The 20,972-nt window shown below is 45.0% G+C and overlaps 1 protein-coding gene across 1 annotated transcript in view; it reads left to right on the forward strand.

The window, feature by feature from the left end:
• Positions 1 to 20,972, forward strand: part of ADGRE1 (adhesion G protein-coupled receptor E1) — a 216,419-nt gene that overhangs the window by 17,427 nt on the left and 178,020 nt on the right. Inside the window, exons 6-15 of the mRNA XM_049876615.1 lie at positions 342 to 482; positions 568 to 714; positions 3,505 to 3,593; positions 6,109 to 6,192; positions 7,640 to 7,817; positions 9,117 to 9,236; positions 10,481 to 10,680; positions 12,279 to 12,449; positions 14,839 to 15,033; positions 17,286 to 17,521. Coding sequence (XP_049732572.1) covers positions 342 to 482; positions 568 to 714; positions 3,505 to 3,593; positions 6,109 to 6,192; positions 7,640 to 7,817; positions 9,117 to 9,236; positions 10,481 to 10,680; positions 12,279 to 12,449; positions 14,839 to 15,033; positions 17,286 to 17,521 — 1,561 coding nt within the window. The remainder of the gene's footprint in view (positions 1 to 341; positions 483 to 567; positions 715 to 3,504; positions 3,594 to 6,108; positions 6,193 to 7,639; positions 7,818 to 9,116; positions 9,237 to 10,480; positions 10,681 to 12,278; positions 12,450 to 14,838; positions 15,034 to 17,285; positions 17,522 to 20,972) is intronic.

Genomic DNA, 20,972 nt, shown 5'->3' on the forward strand with positions numbered 1-20,972 from the left:
AGACGTATGACTTAAAATTTATTTTTTATTTCAAGCCACTGTGTTGATTTTTGTTGTGGTAAAAATACACACCAAAACATTCACCAATACAGCAACTTCCACATTTGCAATTCAGTGGCCTTGATTACCTTTTTCATATTGTGCTCCCATTATAGCTATCCTTTTCCAAAATATTCTGCCACCATTAACATAAACTCAATGCCCTCCAGCAAAAATTCCACCTTTCTTTCTCCTTCCCATCCCTGGTTATGGTTAGTAGTCTTTGGTTTCTACATGTTTAGAGCATGCCTTTCGTTGGACTGTTGACCAACCCTGCCTCACATCTATTCTCTACATCGCAGATATTGACGAGTGCACTGACATGTGTGGCTTCAACTCAACATGCACCAACACTCCTGGGAGCTTCTTTTGCACCTGCCAGCCTGGCTTTGCACCCAGAAATGGAGAGCAGAGCTTCACAGACCAAGAGGTGGAATGTATAGGTGAGCAGAGGGCTTGCTGGCCAGCCCTGGAAAGAAATATCATCTTATTCCTCTAGGTGTCTTGATATTCTCGAGTTTCTTGCAGACATTGATGAGTGCTTCCAAGATCCATCACCATGTGGCCCCAATTCTGTCTGCACCAATGCCCTGGGATCCTACAGCTGTAGCTGCATGGCGGGCTTTCGTCCCAACCCAGAAGGCTCCTGGAAAGATGGCAATTTCAGCTGCAAAAGTAATCATCTCCTGTGTGTCTTTTCAGTGGAGTCCTTATCCTGCTTTGGTTGTAAAATCCTCACTGTACGTAACCTCTGGTTCTTCCTCTAACTTTCACCACGTCCTGATATTCTCTTGTCTTCCTCATTCATTAATTCACCCATCCAAGAAATTATTTTTGGAGCCTGTAGGATAACTAGGAGTTGGAATTGACTTGATGGTAACGGGTTTGTTTTTTTTTTCTTTTATTTATTTATTGAGGTCCCTGGGTGTTGCAAGTGGTTGCAGTCAGCTACTAATCAAAAGGTTGTAGGTTCAAACCTACCCAGTGGCACTGTGGAAGAAAGACCTAGAGATCTGCTTTCATAAAGTTTACAGCCAAGAAAACCATACGGAGCTCAGTTCTAATCTGTAACACATAGTGAGGCCATGAGTCAGAATCCACACGATGTCAATGGGTTTGTTCTTTTTTTTTTTGGTTTATTTATTTATTCGATTCAGTCATGGATATGAAAGACAGGATACTTGCCTTCATGCAGCTTATAGTCAGGGAAGGAGGCATATGACACGCACATAATTGTTTAATAATAACCACAATATTGTCATGATTGAAACATCAGAGTGACTAATGGGATGTTTAAGGAGTCCTGGTGACACAACAGAAACCCTGGTGGCATAGAGGTTAAGAGTTACGTCTGCTAACCTAAAGGTCAGCAGTTTGAATCTACCGAGCGCTCCTTGGAAACCCTATGGGAGCAGTTCTACTCGTCCTATAGGGTTGCTATGAGTCAGAATTGACTTGATGGCAACGGGTTTGGTTTTCGGTTTTGGTTTGCTGGCACAACGGGTAAGCACTCAGCTGCTAACCAAAAGACTGACAGTTTGAACTTACCCAGCAGCTTCACAGGATAAAGACCTGGTGATCTGCTCCTGTAAAGATTATAGCCTAGAAAACCCTATGGAGGCAGTTCTACTGTCACATGGAGTGGCCATGAGTTGAAATCAGCTCAACAGCACACAACAACAACAGCAATAGAATGTTTAACATTTAATATGCTATGAACAAATGACATTTAAATTGAAACTCAGGGAAGTAGGAATTTACCAGAGGAAGAAGGGAAGATCAAAGTGTTCCAGGTTAGGGCATGTGCAAAGGCCCTGAGGCAGGGGGAGCTGTAGAGCTTGGCATGGATGAGGAGCAAATAAAGTTCCTACGGCTCAAGCAGGGTGAGGGAGAGGGGGAGTGGCATGAAATGCATCTGACGAGGTAGGCAGCCATCAGATTCTGTAGGGCCTTGCATGCCATGTGAAGAATTTCAGAACTTTTCCCAGGAGCAATGGGGAACCATGGAAAGTATGTTTTTAAAATCATGGCTAATTGAACACATTAAAAAGATTACATGCAACTTATATGGAGGCCATGGAGTATAATAATAAAATGAATATACCCAGGGCCATCCCAAGCATGCGAATTAGCGTATCGTCAATGCTATTGGATCTTCTGTATGCTCTTCCCTGTTCCATCTTCCCATCTACCCCCCAGAAGGAAGCAGTTGGACTTTTGTGTTTCCTTCTCTCCTACCTTTTTGTTTTTTTGGGATAAAAAAGTTTTGGTATTTAAAAAATAATAATAAATTAATTAATCTATGTATTTATCCACCTATCCACCCATCTGCCCACCCGCCCATGCACTCATCTGCCCATCTGCCTATCCACCCATCCATCCTCCCATCCACCCATCTATCCGTCCGTTCACCCGTCCACCCATCCGCCCACCCCTCTGTCCATCCATCCGCCCATCCATCCATCCGTCCATGCGTCCATCCGTCCACACGTCCGTCATTTATTTTTGTTGTAAGTATATATATGTAACAAAGCATTTGCTATTTTGACATTTTTTATTGTTGTAAGTATATAAGAAAACATTTTCCATTTCAGCATTGTTTACATGTACAGTTCAGCGACATTGATTACATTCCTCATGCTGTGTGGCCATCACCACTATCCATTTCCAGTTTGTCCACCACCCTTAACAGAAGCTCAGTGCCCCTCAAGCAACGACTCCCTCTTTCCCTCTCCCTCTCCCTCCTGGTAACTGTTAATTTATTCTACTTAAAAAAATATTGTCGCCCTTGTGTGTATTCCTACCAAAAACCAAACCCATTGCCGTGGAGTTGATTCTGACTCATAGAGACCCTATATTGACTATGCAAAGGTATTTGACTGTGTGGATTATAACAAGTTATGGACAACATTGCAAAGAATAGGAATTCCAGAACATTTAATTGTGCTCATGAGGAACCTGCACATAGATCAAGAGGCAGTGTTTCGTTCTGTGTGCATAGGGTCGCTATGAGTTGGAACAGACTAATGGCGCCTAACAACATCAACACAGTATCTGAGGAGCCCTGGTGGCACGATGGTTAAGCTCTTGGCTGTTAACCGAAAGGTTGGTGGCTTGAACCCACCCAGTGGCTCTGAGGGAGAAAAGACCTAGTGATCTGCTTCCGTAAAGATTACAGCCTAGGAAACGCTATGGGGCAGTTCTGCTCTGTCACATAGAGTTGCTATGAGTTGGAATCAACTTGATGGCACCCAACGGCAACCCAGTATCTTGTTAAACTTGCATACTTTTCAAAATTGGTATCAAGCTCCTCAGGATCAATGATGTTGTGGTGTGTGGCTGTTTGTTTATTTTCACCATTGCCTATTATAGGATGGGTTTTAAGCAGGGGGTGAGGTAATCGGACTTGCCTTTTAATCGTACTTTGCTGTCATTGAAGTTTGGTTGCATTTGTTTTCTTCCTAGGGATTCCCTTCAAGTGTAAAGAAGATGTTATACCTGACAATGAACGGGTCCAGCAATGCCAAGGCACAGCAGCAATGGAGCCTGAATCTGTAAGTATTTTTAAAAATCCCTAACTCTTGAGGTTTTCCTAGAAGCCACTTCGTTAGGATGTTGTTTTTGCAGCTCCAGTAAAGGCCAAAATAACTGGCTAAAACCAGATAGCAGTTTATTTCTTTCTTCTGTAACAGTCTGAGCATCAGCTGCCAAGAGTTGATATGATGGCTCCATAGTGCTCTGCCATCATCAACACAAGACTCCCATTTTGTGGTCCAAGATGGCTGCTTCAGTGCCTGCCCTCACATCTACATTCCAGCTGGGAAAATGTAAGGTACAGTCCTATCCTTTAAGAGTATGACTCAGGATCACTTCTCTTCACATCACATTGGTCAAATATTAGTCACATAGTTACACCTCGATGCAAGGAAAGCTGGGAAGGGAGGACATTGCCTGTGTAAAACTTGGGAATTATTGTACTAGAAGAAGTCTTACCGCTAGTGAAGGTGCTGCTTTGGAGTGATAGGGGATGGATGATACACAGTCAGGTTGGGCAGAGAGGTATTTGGACTTCCTGGTTCTCCAGTGAAGTTATTTCAATAAGAAAGATTCTATGGCCATGTCTTCATTATCCAGTGCTGCTATAACAAACATACTGCAAGTGGATGGCTTAAGCAGAAATTTATTCCCTCACAGTCTAGGAGACTAGAAGTCCAAATTCAGGGCGTCAGCTCCAGGAGAAGGCTTTCTGTCTCTGTTGGCTCTGGGGGAAGGTCCTTGTCATCAATCTCCCCCTGGTCTAGGAGTTTCTCAGAGCAAGGATACTGGGTCCAAAGGACATGCTCTGTTCCCGGCACTTCTTTCCTGGTGGCAAGAGGTCCCTTTCCTCTCGGCTCACTTCTCTTTTATGTCTCAAAGGGATTGACTCAAGATACAACCTAATCCTATAGATTAAGTCCTGCCTCATTAACATCATAGAGGTTAGATTTACAACACATAGGATAATCACTTCAGATCACAAAATGGTGGACAACCACACCATATTGGAAATCAGGGTTTAGCCAAATTGCCATATATTTTTGGGGGACACAATTCAATCTGCGACAGGTCATCTGCAGGAACTGGTGTCAAAAAAGCTTATCATCACTTAGCACAATATTGTCAAGGCTCCTTCATATTGTCCAAGTACTTCGTTCTGTTTTATTGTTGAGTAGTATCCCATTTTAAGGACGTGTTGTGGTTGTTGTTAGCTGCTGTCGAGTTGGCCCTGACTCACAGTGACCCCCTGCACAACGAAACGAAACGCTGCCTGGTCCTGCACTATCCCCGTGATCAGTTGCGGATCGCACTGTTGCGATCCGTAGGGTTTCCACTGGCTGATTTTCAGAAGTCGATCACCAGGCATTTCTTACCAGTCTGTCTTAGTCTGGAAGCTCTGCTGAAACCTGCTGAGCATCCTGGCGACACGCGAGCCTCCACTGACAGACAGGTGGTGGCTGCACGTGAGGTGCGTTGGCTGGGAATTGAACCCGGGTCTCCTGCATGGCAGGGGAGAATTCTACCACTGAACCACCAGTGTCCTCACTTTACGGATGTACTAGTTGGTTTACCCATTCACCCCAGGAAGAACACCTGGGTTGTTTACAGCTTTCGGTGATTATGAACAGAGCTGCTATAAAGATTCATGGAGAGATTTTCTGTGTGAACCTGTCTTAATTTCTCTAGGGTAAACACCTAGGAGTGGGGTTGCTAGGTCATTACAGTGTTACCTTTAAAACCTAGTCCCTGGGTGGCACAAATGGTGTGTGCTTGACTAATAACCTAAAGGTTGGCGGTTCAAACCCACCCAGCAGCACCGTGGAAGAAAGGTCTCGATCCGCTTCCATAAAGATTACAGCCAAGAAAACCCTATGGAACAGTTCTACACTGTAACACATGGGGTCACCATGGGTTGGAATCAACTCTGTGGCATTGGGTTTTTTTTTTTTTTTAATTTCCTAAGCCTTCAAGTTGTTCATCACCCTAAATGGAAACCTTGTAACCATCAAATGGTTACTCCCCATTCCCCCTTTCCCCTAACCCATGGCAATATGCGATAAAACCCTCTTCCCCTTCTTACCTTCCCACCAGCTGGAATGTAGGTGTGATGGCAGGAGCTGGAGCAGCTATCTTGGGCCACAAAGTTGGAGTCGTATGTTGATGATGGCAAAACATCATCTGAGCTTATAAATCAGCTTTGGAATAGCCACGCACCTGGGCCACTGTTTGTTCTTTTTTTTTTTAAACATGTCTCTTCATGTATTGATCCCACTTAATAGTTTTGCTGTTTAGTTATTTATTGTAACTCACGTAAGAGAAAGGTAATGTTATTCCAGTTTTGATCAAATGGTGAGTTTTTATATCCCTGAGAATTCTAGAGACACATGACATCTCAGTAGTTCAGGACCTCGGCTGAGGTTTGGTTGCCTCAGTCCCCTCCACCCCCAACCCCCGTGGTGGGCTGGATGGCCCAATGTGGAGATGACATGCCTGTGGCACAGATCAATCAATGTTCTTCTCTCTGGTACACAGGCGTCCTTCTGTGCCCTCATGGACACCACCTTCAGCGCTCTGGATGATGTCTGCAAAAACAAAACCACCGCTGTTTCTCTGGAGGTAACTATGAAGTCGTCTTCGTAACTGTGTTTTGAGTTATTCTGAGTTATGCACTATCTCATGGACTTCTTTGTAAATATATCTAGATTTACAACATCATTCTTTTTCAGCACCTGAATACTATGGCATTGTTTGACTTCATCAATTTATTTTATCCGTCTGGTGGACATTATTTTTTCTTACTTTTTGCTATTATAACCCATACTGAAATGAACATCATTGGGGAATATCCTTGCACCAATCCTTCAGGAAGGATTAATTCCTGGAAGGGAAGTTGCTAGGTCAAAGACTATGTGCAATTTACACAATTACTGCACTCCATAAAGGCTACACCAATTTGCATTCCCGGTGGGCCTCTTGAATCAGGGAAAGAGATTGAATAGATGCCCCTTCTAATTCCCCATTGACCTGCACCTCCAATCCACTCCCCTGATGAGAGAGAGACAGAGTTGTTGTTGGGTGCCTTCGAGTTGATTTCTGACTCATAGTGAGCTCATACGACAAAGGAGAACTTCTCCACAGGATTTCCTAGGCTGTAATCTTCACGGGAGCAGATAGCCAGGTCTTTCTTCTGTGGGGCCACTGGGTGGGTTCAAACTGCCAGCCTTATGGTTAACAGCTGAGTACTTAACCATTGCACCACCAGAGCTCCTGATGGGAGAGAGAACAGCTGTTATTTCACTGGTGAGAGAGAGAGGCAACACATACACACACACACACACTAAACCAACTGCTGTCAAGTTGCTTCTGACTCATGGTGACCGTGTGTGTGGCAGAGGAGAACTGTGCTCCGTAGGGTTTTCAATGGCTGGTTTTTCAGAAGTAGATCGCCTGGCCTTTCTTCCAAGGTGCCTCTGGATGGACCCAAACCTCCAACCTTTCAATTAGCAGCTGAGTGTGTTAACCATTTGTTCTCCCTCTGTGTATAAAATATAATATGAGGAGCCCGTGTGGTGCATCAGTTAGGTACTTGGCTGCTCACAGGAAGATTGGCTGTTTGAATCCACCCAGCAGAGCCTTGGAAGTAAGGCCTGGTGACCTGCTTCTGTAAAGATTACAGCCAAGAAAACCATATGGTGCAGTTGTACTCTGTCACATAGGGTCCCTATGGATTGAAATAGACTCGGCGGCACCTAACAACAACAATATATGTGTATATATATGTCATATATATATTTATATAAACGGAGCCCTGGTGGCACAGTGGTTAAATTGATTGACTGGTGACTGGAAGCTTGATGGCTCAAAACCACCAGAGGCTCTGTGGGAGGAAGACGTGGCAGTCTGCTTCTGTAGAGATTTACAGCCTAGGAAACCCTGTGGGGTCACTGTGAGTTGGAATCGGCTCAACAGCAATGGGTATATATATATATAATACAATAAACATAATGTACAGGAGAGAGAAAGAGGGTGAGTCACAGAGAGAGAGTGACGTCTTTCTTTGCAGAGAATAGTTGAGAGCTTCACTGCTGTGCTTGAACAACGAACCGTGTGGTCCAACTTCACCAAGGAGGAGAAGGCCGTGCTGGCCACGGTTGTGCTGGAGAGTGTGGAGAGGACGGCGCTGGCAGCTTTCCTGAAACCCTCACAGAACGGCAGTCAGACTGTTCAGACTGAAGCCTTAGGTAGGACGTACCCTTCATGCTAAGTTACCACCTGGGTGCTGATTTTGAGGGGTGACCCTAGCAATGTGATTCCCCATGACTTTCTCACCTTCCTATTTTTGCAACTGTTTCAAAACATTGAATTCACAGCAGAGCAAGCCTAATCATATTAACAACATTGCAGAGTGCTTGGCAAGAGTGCTTGCATTGAGCGCTAAGAGTGTGTCATTAAGTCATTCAACAAACATGTATTGACTGCTTACTATATGCCGTGTGTTAAGGTATGATAGCCATTTTCTCTGTTCAGATACTTCCAGCTTTCTCTTCTGGGGCCATGGTAGCATTGTACTTTCTGGCTACTTTGGGATTAGGTGGGATTTTTGTGACTAGTCCAGGCCCATGAATTATGAATAAAATGGTTGCCAGCATGAGACCTTCCAGAACTTTCTTTCCTTATGCCATAGTAACTGGCAATGTTCTAGATCACGGCTGTTACATCTGCCTGGGCCCCAAAGTGAGGGCAACACAGAGCAGAGCCCCAATTTGGTACCAGGATGGATACAAAACATTTAAAAAACAGTTGTTGTCGAGTCAACCCCCACTCACGGCGACCCCAAGTGTGTCAGAGTAGAACTGTGCTCCATCAAGTTTTCCATGGCTGAGTTTTCAGAATTAGATTGCCCGGCCTTTCTTCCAAGGTGTCTCTAGGTGGACTCGAAGTGCCAACCTTTCAGTTAGCAGCCAAGCACGTTAACTATTTGCACCACCCAGGGACTCCCTGATCGGTTGCCATTGAGCTGATTCCAACTCATGGCGACTCCACGTGTGTGAAAGTAGAACCACTCCATGGCATTTTTAATGGCTTATTTTTCAGAAGTAGATTGCCAGGCCTTTCTTCTGGGGTGCCTCTGGGTGGACTCAGAATTCCAAGCTTCTGGTTAGTGGTCAAGCATTGGTTAACCATTTGCACTACCCAGAGACTACTTTGGGTTTGGAAAACTTGTCTAAATTTGGAGTGGCCAGAAGATCTTGACTCTGCTGTCTACATCACTGCTGACTTCAACTCCACCTGTCCCCGATGCAGCTTTACCCCTAAGATGTGAGAGCTCACTCCTAAAATTCCAGCTGGTTTTCTCATTTGCTTGATGCTACCATCTCCCTGCCATTCATCAGGGGGTTCAAGGCCTGCCCCAGGTTGAGCTGACCTTTCCATTCTTTCCTTTGCTTGCAACTGTGGAGGTGTAGCTTCTATGGACAGAAACCAAATTCAGGAGTCACTTTTTGCGTCACCTCATGCAAATTCTCCCTTTCTCCTTTCAGACATTGAGAGCAAAGTTATCAAAGAAGAATGCATTGAAGAGAATGTCGTCTTTCACTTGAAAGCCAAAGGGGATGAGATGAGGATCGGGTGTTCCACCATTGAGGAATCTGAATCCACGGGTACAGACATGCCCAAGAATCCAGGAGAGTGGTTGCAGTGCCTCCAATCAGCAGCTATTTGTTGCTCACCTCTTAGGTGCCAAGGAGTCCCTCTGGCAGGTCTATGGGAGCCATCAGCTTGGAGATGGTGAAGGGAGCCTTAGGGATGGATGGGAAAAGGAGCAAGTCTAACACACATCCCCAAAGTGCAACGACGTTGAAAGGGCAGGCAGTGAAGGGAAGCCCCCCATAGAGACTGAACAAGAATAACCATGAATGTGGGTGGAGGGCTTATTTCCCAATGCTAAATTAAACTGTCCCTTAAAAACACAAATGCAAATTTATTTATTTGCATATTTATTGTGGTAAATATATGTGTAAGGAAACATATGTGTGTAACAGAATGACTTACGTGTATGTAACAAAACATATATATGTAACAAAACATTTGTATCTATGTAACAGAACACTTACATGTATGTGACAAGACATTTCTATATATGTAACAAAATGTTGAAGCCCGGGTGGCACAAGTGGTTTTCCCTCGGTTGCTAACCTTAAGGTTGGCAGTTCGAACCCACCTAGTTGCTCTGTGGAAGAAAGGTCTGGCAAAAACTCCTTCCATAAAGATTACAGCCAAGAAAACTCTATGGAGTAGTTCTACTTTGTAACACATTCATTATGATCATGATGTTGTTCAACCACCGCCATTATCCATTTCACAACAAGTATTTCATCACCCTTAACATAAGGGGCCCTGGTGGCACAGTGGCTAAGTGTTTGGCTGCTAACCAAAAGGTCGGTCGCTCGAACCCACCAGCAGCTCCACAGAAGAAAGATATGGCAGTCTGCTCCCATAAAGATTAGAAAAAAAAAAATAAAGATTACAGCCTAGGAAATGCTATGGGGCAGTTCTACTCTGCCACATGGGGTTGCCATGAGTCCAAGCTGACTCGATGGCAGCCGGTTTAACAGAAGTTCATTGTCCCCACAACAAAAGAACGAACGTGAACCCCTATCTCACACCATGTATGAAAAGCAATTCAAATTTATTTTTAAACTTAGCCAAGATTTGTCCAGATAATAGCACCTCAGGAATTTTTATGGTTCTGGTAAGGGAAGGTCACTGCTTTGGAAGTCCAATGGTATTTCAAGCCTCAGAACAGACCAGTAAGGTGCATGGGGTATTAAATCATGTGTTTTGGGACATCTATACAACCACTTTGCAAACGATTCCCTCTTATTTTCTTTTGGTGAACTTGCAGGCACCACTGGGGTGGCTTTTGTCTCCTTTGTGGGCATGGAGTCTGTTTTAGATGAAAGCTACTTCCAAGACCTCCAGGACTCCTTGGCCAACTCCAAGAGGAAGCTGAAGATGAATTCTCGAATTGTTGGGGGCATCATGACTGGGGAGAAGAAAGATGGCTTCTCAGAGCCAATCATGTACACTCTGGAGAATATCCAGGTTTGTGTTACACGCCCCACTGAGCCCCGGTCTACCCATTAGGAACTTCCTGTCCTTCAGTAGGTTTAACTCTTGTTTGTGAGGGGGACCCAGCAAGGGAGCAAGCTTCCACAGTGTCTAGCAGGGCAAGCCCGTTCACAGAACCCACCTCTAGAAGAATAAGCTCTCTTATTTTTCTGATTTTTTCTTTTTCTTTTTTTTACCGAGTAGAGTATGTAACAGAACATTTGCCATTTCAACATTCTTCCCTCGTACGACGTAGTGATATTAATTGTGCTCACTCTGTTGTGCAAATATGACCCTTATCTGTCTCCAAGTTTTCCCATCGCTTTTAGCAGAAGGAGCTCTCTTATTTCGACGGGGTGTTCCTCCATAGATTGTCATGTTGATTGATGCAGGAACAGCTACCAGTTTAGACGTTAGCTAGGACTGTGCCAAGGAGCCCAGGTGGTGCAATGGTTGAGTAGCTTGGCTGCTGACCGAAAGGCTGGAGGTTCGAACCCACTCAACAGCTCTGCAAGAGAAAGACCTGGTGATCTACTATCATAAAGATTACAGCCAAGAAAACCCTCTGGGGCAGTTCTACTCTGGTCACATGGGGTCACTATGAGTCAGAATCGTCTCGATGATGCTGGGCAACAACAACAACTTCACTGTGCCAGTCAGCGGTAGAGACACAGCTCTGGAATCCAAGATATTCCTTCACTTTCGTGAATCTGACATAAGCTATCTGTCAGAATGAAACTTGATACATTTTTCTCTCAATAATACTCTTTTAATATTCCCCAGCCGGTTAACAGATTTTTTTCTGTTAAATTTGTCATTTTCTTGTTTCTGCATTTTTTATAAATATTTTTTCTTTTCTCATAAGTATCAGGTGTCTTTATCATTAGCCTGATGGAATGTTCTGGAGAGTTCCCCATCGACCCATTAATTGGCATGTTTGATTCTGGGCCAGAATCATACCCAGCTCCATCTCTTACTCCTCTCTGTCTCGCTCACTGCTCTATGGCAACCCTGATCTGATCTCGGTTCTGGAAAGGCACTAATCTTCTTCTTACCTCAGGACATTTGCACGCGCCATTTCTTCTGCTCAGAACACCCTGCTCTCACCCCATACCCCCAACTCAACATTTTTCATCTGGATAAGTCAGATTTATCTTTCATCATGTTTGGTAAAGTGGAGGGTCATCAAGAAAGAGGAAGCCCCTCCACGAGATGGGTGGACACAGTGGCTGCAACAATGGGCTCAAACATAACAATGATTGTGAGGATGGTGCAGGACCGGGCAGTGTTTCATTGTGCTGTGCATGGGGTTGCTATGAGTCGGAACCGCCTTGATGAATGAATGAGTGAACAAATGAATGACTACGCAGAAGGCCTTATGATGGATTTTAGGAAAAGGGGAGTTTACCGTAGCAACTAGAGTGTGGGCCACCTCACCATATTGGCCATCACTGCTTGTTGGGGTTTTCACATTTTTCTCTCTTCCCTGTAGATCATAATCCAATCTTCTTGCTCCAAATGAGTCTGGAGTTTGGTCACATCGAATCCATTTGAGAGGAACTCTTAGGTGACCAGGGTCTTTGATTTTTCAGCCAAAGCAGAAGTTTGATAAGCCTATATGTGTTTCCTGGAGCACGGAGGTGGAGGGCGGGAGGTGGACACCCTCTGGCTGTGTGGTCCTTGAAGCTTCCGAGATGCGTACCGTCTGCAGCTGTAATCAGGTGTCGAACCTGGCCATCATCATGGCTTCCGGGGAGCTCACGGTCAGTACCAGTGGCCTGTGCACTGGCTCCCCAATGGTCTGGCCCCAAGTCCAATGGAAAAATAGTTACTAAATATCTGTTATGTGTCCCTCATGGACTGGGTGTTGTGGGAGGCAGTCACGGGGACAGAAGAGCTGTGTGCCAGGCCTTTATTCTTGGGGAATTCATGAAACTCAGGTATAAAATGAGAAATAATGACCCTAAACAGGTGTAGGCACAATACCAATCACAAATCCTGTCTACTCAGCACCTACTGTGTGCCAGGCCCTTTATTTCTCATTAGCTTTAATCCTTAACCCCAAAAACCCAGCCCAGTGCGGTTGAGTCGATTCCACCTCAAAGCGTCAGAGCCTGTAAATTCAGTTTTGTCAAACCCATTTTGTAGAAATGGAGACTGAGGCTCAGTAGCCTGTCTAGTCATGAAGTCAGTAAGTGGTGGAGGTGGGATTCGAACCCAGGTCAGTCTGGCTCCAAAGGCCATGCCCTTTCCACTAAATCATACGACTGGAGCAAGAGATTGTGCTGTATGAATTCAGAGGTGTGTTGGTAAGAGCTGGGGGAGATTGGGAAGGAGATGCACTATGACGTGGGTCTTGGTGAAGGGCTGGATGCACTAGAGAAGGAGAGCCATTCTCATTAGTGTTGTGGTGAGAGGGAGTACTTGCCCCTTACTCCAGACTTGAGGTCTGATTCCCTGGCAGGGATTCCCTAAATGCTAATTGGGGGACCATATAGCTTTTTTTTTATGGCTTAGGACCAGGAGTCCTGGTGGTGCAATGGTTAAGCACTCAGCTACTAACCAAAAGGTCGATGGTTTGAACCCACGAGCAGCTCCACGGAAGAAAAGACCTGGCAATTGCTCCTGTAAAGACTTAAAAAAAAGACTTACAGCCTTGGAAACCCTATAGGGCAGTTCTATTTTGTCCTATAGGGTCACTGTGAGTTAGAATCAACTCTACAGCACACAACAACAACAACAACAACAACACAACATGGGTTAAGCCTTAAGAGAACTAGCTCTAGATCAAGACTGAGTCTAGTTTCTAGTCCCGTCTCTATCACTTTTTAGCTGTGCAACCTTGGTTAAGTCATTTAACCTCTCTGAGCTGAGCTCAGTTCTCATTTCAGAAATGAGGAAAAAAAAAATGATGATAGTTACACTTGTATAGCATGTACTGTTTCTGGCAAAGGAGCCCTGGTGGTGCAGTGGTTAAGTGCTTGGTTGCTAACCGAAAGGTTAGCAGTTCAAACTCACCAGGCACCCTGGTGGAGACAGATGTGGCAGTCTGCTTCTGAATAGATTTAAAGCCTTGGAAACTCTATGGGGCAGTTCTACTTTGTTCTATAGGGTCTCTATTAGTCAGAATCGACTCTACAGCAATGAGTTTCTGGCACAGTTGTAAGTACTTTAAGTATTTTCATTCAGTCCTCCCAAAACAATCCTATAAGGTAGTTACTATTATCCTTTTTTAACTGATGAGGAAACTGAGGCACAGAACAGTTAAAGTGTCTTGTCCAAGATCATACAGCTAGAAACTGGCAGAACTGTAGTCCATTTTCCTAACTTCTGTGTAGCAATATCATAGACAGGGGCCCAAGAGATGATGTCTGGTGTATCTTTAACATAAAGCTGTACACACAGACCACACTCAAATAAATTAAAAAAAATTAATTATGAATAATGGCAGAGGTGAAGGACTTGGCTTGTTATGTCCCCCTCCCTGAAGCTGGGGATTCTCAGAATGTCCACATATTAGTTGGGGTTCAGTGCAAAGAACAGAAACCACTCCAGGTATTTCAAGGAGAAAGGGATTTAATACAGGGAATTGAATGCTCACAAAATCATGGAAAGGAATGAAGGAGTTGAAGTCAGAGGCTGCCACTTGGGTTTTGGTTTCAAGGTCAGCTCTGGAAGCTGGGATACAGAGGTCAGAAACTGCTGTGGCCCTGTAAGCCCCACACTCACGAAATTGGGGACTGGACAGTTGGAATGCCCATGGCTAACTCTTGTCTGCTGCGCCTACTAGTCTTCCAACATCACCACAGAAAGGTGGTGTCTGAGTCCCTTCTGCCTTCCAAACCTGCACAGATGCATCTCATTGGAAAACCTAAATCACATCTCAGACCTTGGTCTCAGGGAGTTCTGGGAAATGTAGTTTGTAGCCGTCCTGCCCCCGCAATGAATGGGGTGGGACTAGCATGGGGTGGGAATGGGTGCCAATGGATGACAAGGAACAATTACAGACAATATCCAGCCCACGCTGAGCTTCAGAGGGAGAAAAGGCCCTGAGCCCCTTCTGCCCAAGCCGGGGGTGTGGATAATTCTTTTTCCTGCTGGTGGAGATTGTGCTCCATTTCTAAGGCTAATAGCAGATCTCCTTACTGACAGATGGAGTTTTCCTTGTACGTGATTAGCCACGTGGGCATAGTCATCTCCCTGGTGTGCCTCGCCTTGGCCATCGCCACATTCCTGCTGTGTCGTGCCATCCGTAACCACAACACCTACCTCCACCTGCACCTCTGTGTGTGCCTGTTCCTGGCCAAGACGCTCTTCCTCACCGGTGTAGACAAGACTGACAACCAGGTCTCACACCCCTTTAGCTGTGTCCCTATATCCCACCCAGGTTCATGGTCTCCACATCTGCCTCTGCTCATCCCTGCCTGACTCCCTGAGTGCTTGGTCCTGCCTCAGGGCCTCTGCACTTGCTGCTCCCTCCGCCCATAATGCTTCTCCCTCACTTCCTCATCAGGTTGACTCCTTCTTATGATAGGCCTCAGTCTAAAATCACTTCCCTCATCTAATGTGGTCCCCCCTATTGTTACTCTCTATACCAGTGGTTAAGGAGCCGTGGCAGTGCAACAGTTACACGCTAGGCCGCTAACCAAAAGTTCGGCAGTTCAAACCCACACAGCAGCTCTGCGGGAGAAAGATCTGGTGATCTGCTCCCGTAAAGATTATAGCCTGGAAAAACTATGGGGCAGCTCTAGCTTGTCCTGTAGGGTCTCTCTGAGTTAGAATCAACTCAGTGGCACCCAATAACAACATACCAGTGGTTGTCAACTGGTGTGAGTGGTGATATTGCCCCCAGGGGACATTTGGCAATGTCTGGAGACATTTGTGGTTGTCACCAATGAAGGGCCCTGGTGCTACTGGCATTTAGTGGGTGGAGGCCAGGGATGCTGCTCAACACTGTACAGTTCACAAGACGTCCCTCAACAACCAAGAATTATCTGGCCCCAAATGTCAATAGTGCCATAGCTGAGAAACCCTACTTTCTCTTAAAACTCTTGTTTGTTTTCATTTTCCCCCAGCTCTTCTTTGAAATCTTATCAATGGTTTGTTGTTTTACTTTTCTAATATCTACCTCCCCCACTAGACTGTAAGGAGCCCTGGTGGTGTAATGGTTAAGCACTCAGCTGCTAACCAAAATGTTGGTGGTTTGAACACACCCAGAGGCTCTTCAGGAGAAAGACCTGGCAATCTGCTCCCGTAAAGATTATAGCCTAGAAAATACTGTGGGGGCAGTTCTACTCTGTCACATGGAATTGCATTGAGTTGCAATTGACTCAATGACACCTAACAACAACACTAACCTAAAAGGTTGGAAATTTGAACCCACCCAACATCTCCATCGGAGAAAGACTTGGCAATCTGCTCCTGTGAGGATTACAGCCTAGAGAACCCTATGGGGCAGTTCTACTCTGTCATATGGGGTCACCATAAGTCAGAATAGACTCAATGGCACCCAAACAGACAAACAAACCACTAGACTGTGAGTCCCACAAGGGCAAGACCTTTGGCCAGAGGTCATCTCCTATGATGGTGCTAGACACTTACAGGGGTTCCCGAAAGGAGTGCTATTGACATTTTGGGTGGAATGATTTTTCTTCACGCAAGACCGCCCCTCACTGTAGGACACCTAGCATGAGAACTAAATGCTCCTAGCTCCCTGCTCAACATTTTGACCAGAGGTCAGCAAATTTTCTTCTGTAAAGGTCCAGACAGCTTTGGGGACCATGAAGTCTGCCTCAGCTACTCTACTCTGCCATTGTATAGCAAGAGCACCACAGATAAGACCTAAATGGGCGTGGCTGTGTGCCAATAAAACTTTATTTACAAAAACAATCAGGTGGCCCATGGGGAGAAGTTTGCTGACCCCCATATCCCCAAACAAGTAGCCCTGGTGGTGCTATGGTTAAGTGCTTGGCTGCTAACCAGAAGGTCAGTGTTTCAAACCTACCCAGCAGATGTGTGGGAGAAAAGGCCTGGCGGTCTGCTTCCAAAAAGATTGCAGCCTAGGAAACCCTGTGGGGCAGTTCTACTCTATCACATGGGGTTGCTATGAGTCAAAATTGATGGCACACAACAACATGTCTCTAAACATCCCCTAAAGCAGGGTGATCAACCACCCAGTTTGTCCTAAACTCCCCCGGTTGTAGCACTGAAAAGTCACCAGTCCTGGGTAACCTCAGTACCAGGCAAATGGGGGTGGTTGGCCACCCTTCCAAAGGGATGGTGCCACTTATGGCTAAGAATTTTTTCTTAACCATAACATCTGGTGACCTAACTTGATTCTTTTCCTGTCCTTGAGGGGGCAAAACATTCTTCTGCTGGAGGAATTTGGGGATCTGTTAGGGAACATGGCAGAATGGTTGCTGGCTGGTGAAAACAGCAAATATCCACTAGAGACATGCTAGAAATAAATATTTGTGGAGTGAATGAATGGCCACGTTTGAGGAACTCTGGTCAAGGCAGCCCTTCCCCTGCCCTCCCCACACCCCTGAGCCTGCTCCCTGGGGAGGAGCACCCTGAGTGTGCATGCTTCCCCTCTCCAGACTGGCTGTGCCATCATCGCAGGCATCCTGCACTACCTTTTCCTCGCCTGCTTCTTCTGGATGCTGGTGGAAGCTGTGATGCTCTTCCTGATGGTCAGGAACCTGAAGGTGGTGAATTACTTCAGCTCTCGCAACATCAAGATGCTGCACCTCTGTGCCTTTGGCTACGGGCTCCCAGCACTGGTGGTGGTTATTTCTGCCAGTGCACAGCCACAGGGCTACGGGATGCATAATCGGTGAGTGACAGCCCTCTCCCTGAAGACCCCTTTGGAGAGTGGATGATAATTACATGAACAAGACAAGAGCAATAGCAGTAGTGGTCATTGTAGCTAGAAAAATGCAATTCCTTCCTTGCTCCCTCCCTCCTCACTACTTCCCTCCCTTCATCCCTCCCTCCCTCCTTTCTCCCTGTTTCTTTCCTTCTTCCCTCCCTCCTTCCTTCCTTCCTCCTACTCTTCCTTCCCCCTCCTTCTCTTCTTCCCTTTCTCCCTCCCTTCATCCATCCCTCTCTCCTCCCTCCCTCCTTGTTCCCTCATTCCCTCCTTCCTTCCTCCTTCCCTTGTTCCCTCATCCTCTTCTTCCTTCTTTCCTCCCTTTTTCCTTCCCTCCTTCCTTCCTCCCTTCTTCCTTCCTTCTTTCCCCTCTCCCTTCTTCCTTCCCTCTCTCTTTCTCTCCCTTCCACCAAGTAGCTACCGAATTCATGGTCCATGCTAGGCTTTGTGCTGGGTGTGGCTATGCAGAGATAAACAAGACATCCAAGGTCCAAATTCCCATGTAACTCATTGTCTAGTAGGGGGAGACAGATAATCTCCAAGTAAACAACAACTGGACAAGATAATTTGTAATAGTGATATTGTTGTTAGCTGCCATCAAGTCGACTCTGACTCATGGCAAACTTATGTACAACAGAACGGAATATTGCCCAGTCCTGCATCATCCTCACAATCTCCAGCATGTTTGAGTCCATCATTGCTGCTACTGTACCATTTCACCTCTCTGAGGGCCTTCCTTGACCTGGCCGGCTCTCTACCTCAACAAACATGATATCTTCCTCCAGCGATTGATCCCTCCTGATGGTGTGTCCAAAAAACAAATGAGTCAGACTATGTTCTGTTGTGATGCATAAGATTTTCATTGGCTAACTTTCAGAAGTAGATTGCCAGGCCTTTCTTCCAAGTCTGCCTTAGTCTGGAAGCTCCACTGAAACCTGTCCATTGTGGACGACTCTGCTGGTATTTGAAATACTGGTGGCAGAGCTCCCAGCATCACAGCAGCGTGTGATCCACTGCAGTATGACTGACAGATGGTGGATGGTAGTGATTGGTTGCTAGTTGCTGTTGAGTTGATTCTGACTCCTGGTGACCCCAAGCGTGCAGAGTAGACAGATACTGTTAAAAAAAAAAAAAAGCAGTGAACCCTGATAAAGAGCCACTAGGGTCAGGGCTAGGATAGTTTAGCAAGGGATAGTCAGGAGTGGTTTCTCAGAGGAGTTGACATTTGAGTTGAGATTTGAATGCCAAGGGTTGTCAGTGGAGTGTTTTGAATAGAGGGAAAAGGGATTATAATGGCTTTGGTTTGAGAACGAGCTTAATCTAGGACACTGGGTAAATATTTCAGATCTATAACCACTTTGGAAAACAGTATGGTGCTTCCCTAAAAATCTAGAAATAGAAATACCACATAATCCAGCAATCCTACTTCTAGGTATATACCCTAAAGAAATAAGAGCCATGACACAAATAGACATATGCACACCATGTTCATTGCAACATTATTACAATAACAAAAATATGGAAACAACCTAAGTGCCCATCAATAGATGAATGGACAAACTGTGGTAGGTACGCATAATGGAATACTATGCAATGATAAAGAGTAACAAGGAATCTGCAAAACATCTCACAACATGGATGAATTTGGAGGGCATTACGCTGCATGAACTAAGTCAATCAAAAAAGGACAAATATTGTATTAGACCACTATTACAAAAAAAACAAGACAAGGTTTACACACAGAAAAAAAAGTTCTTTGATGGTTACCAGGCGAACGGAGGGAAAATTACTAGCTAGATAGAAGACGCATGTTAACACTGGTGAAGGGAAAGGCAATATATGATATGGGGGAAGTCAGCATAGCATGACCCAGGCAAAGGAATACACTGAGAGGAATGCAATAATAAAGGGCAACTACAGTAAAAAAAAAAAAAAAAAAAAAATTTTTACAGTAATTAACACAGACAATCCTGCAACAATAGTGTTAACAAACAGTAATCTACAAATGGATACATAAGTAGATAGGTATGCTAAAGAGGTGTGGAAGGGTGTAAGGGAGCACACCAACCTGCAGATATAGTTTTACTTGTGGGTATTTCTACATACATAATTGTAGGTGCTGCAAATATATTCATGTATACGATAGAGCACACCAGGGCACAGTCATAGAAGCTTCTTAGACATAACCAAATACTTCATGGGAGAAAGTTCCTAGGCTTGAAGGCAAAGAACCATAGACTCTGGGGAACCTATGTCAATTGGTACAACATAGTTCATAAAGACAGAGTTCTGCATTCTACTTTGGTGATTAGCATCTGGGGTCTTAAAAGCCTTGTGCGCAGCCATCTAAGATACAACTATCGGTCCCTTCTCATATGGAGCAAAGGAGAGTGAAGAAAACCAAAGACTCAAGGGGGCAGTTGGTTCAAAGGACTAATGGACCACATGAATCACAGCCTACATGACCCCAAGACCAGAAGAACTAGATAGTGCCCAGCTACCACTACCGACCACTCTGACTGGCATCACAACAGAGGGTCCTGGATAGAGTGGGAAAAATGTAGAGCAAAAAATCAAATTCATAAAAAAGACCAGACTTACTGATCTGACAGAGACTGGAGGAACCCCCGAGACAATGGCCCTAAGACACATTTCTGACCTGGAACTGAAGTCATTCCTGGAGACCACTTTCCAGCCAAACAGTAGACAGGACTGTAAAATAAACAATAACACCCAAGAGAAATGTATTTCTTAGAACAATCAGTTATACGAGCTCAACAGGACAAGATTTGCCTAAAACCAAAGAGGAGACGGTAGAAAGTCCAGACGAAAGGAAACTGGAAATCCAAGGGTAGAAATGCGAAGAGTGCTGACACATGGTAGGGAATGAAACCAATGTCACAGAACACTTTATGTACAAACTATCAAATGGGAAACTAATTTGCTCTGTAAACTTTCACTTAACGCACCAAAAGAAAAAAAAATTTTTTTTCAGATAGATTTGCCCAGGAAGGTTTGAAAGAGGATGCATTGTGACCCAAAAGAAACCAAAATGTGACCTGTCCCATTCTGATGATTTTTTTTAACTTGTGTTTTTAAATTATTTTTAAAACGTTGTTGTTAGGTACCACCAAGTCAGTTCCGACTCCTAGCGATCCCATGTACAACAGAATGAAACACTGCCCGGTCCTGCACCATCCTCACAATTGTTGCTACGCTTGAGCCCATTGTTACAGCCACTGTGTCAATCTATCTCATTGAGGGTCCTCCTCTTTTTCATTGACCTTCCGCTTTACCAAGCATGATGTCCTTCTCCAGGGACTGTTCCCTCCTGATAGCATGTCCAAAGTATGTGAGATGTAGTATCACCATCCTCGTTTCTAAGGAGCATTCTGGTTGTACTTCTCCCAAGACA

The sequence above is a fragment of the Elephas maximus genome, chromosome 3 (assembly GCF_024166365.1).
Source record: "Elephas maximus indicus isolate mEleMax1 chromosome 3, mEleMax1 primary haplotype, whole genome shotgun sequence".
NCBI classification, from domain to species: Eukaryota; Metazoa; Chordata; class Mammalia; order Proboscidea; family Elephantidae; genus Elephas; species Elephas maximus.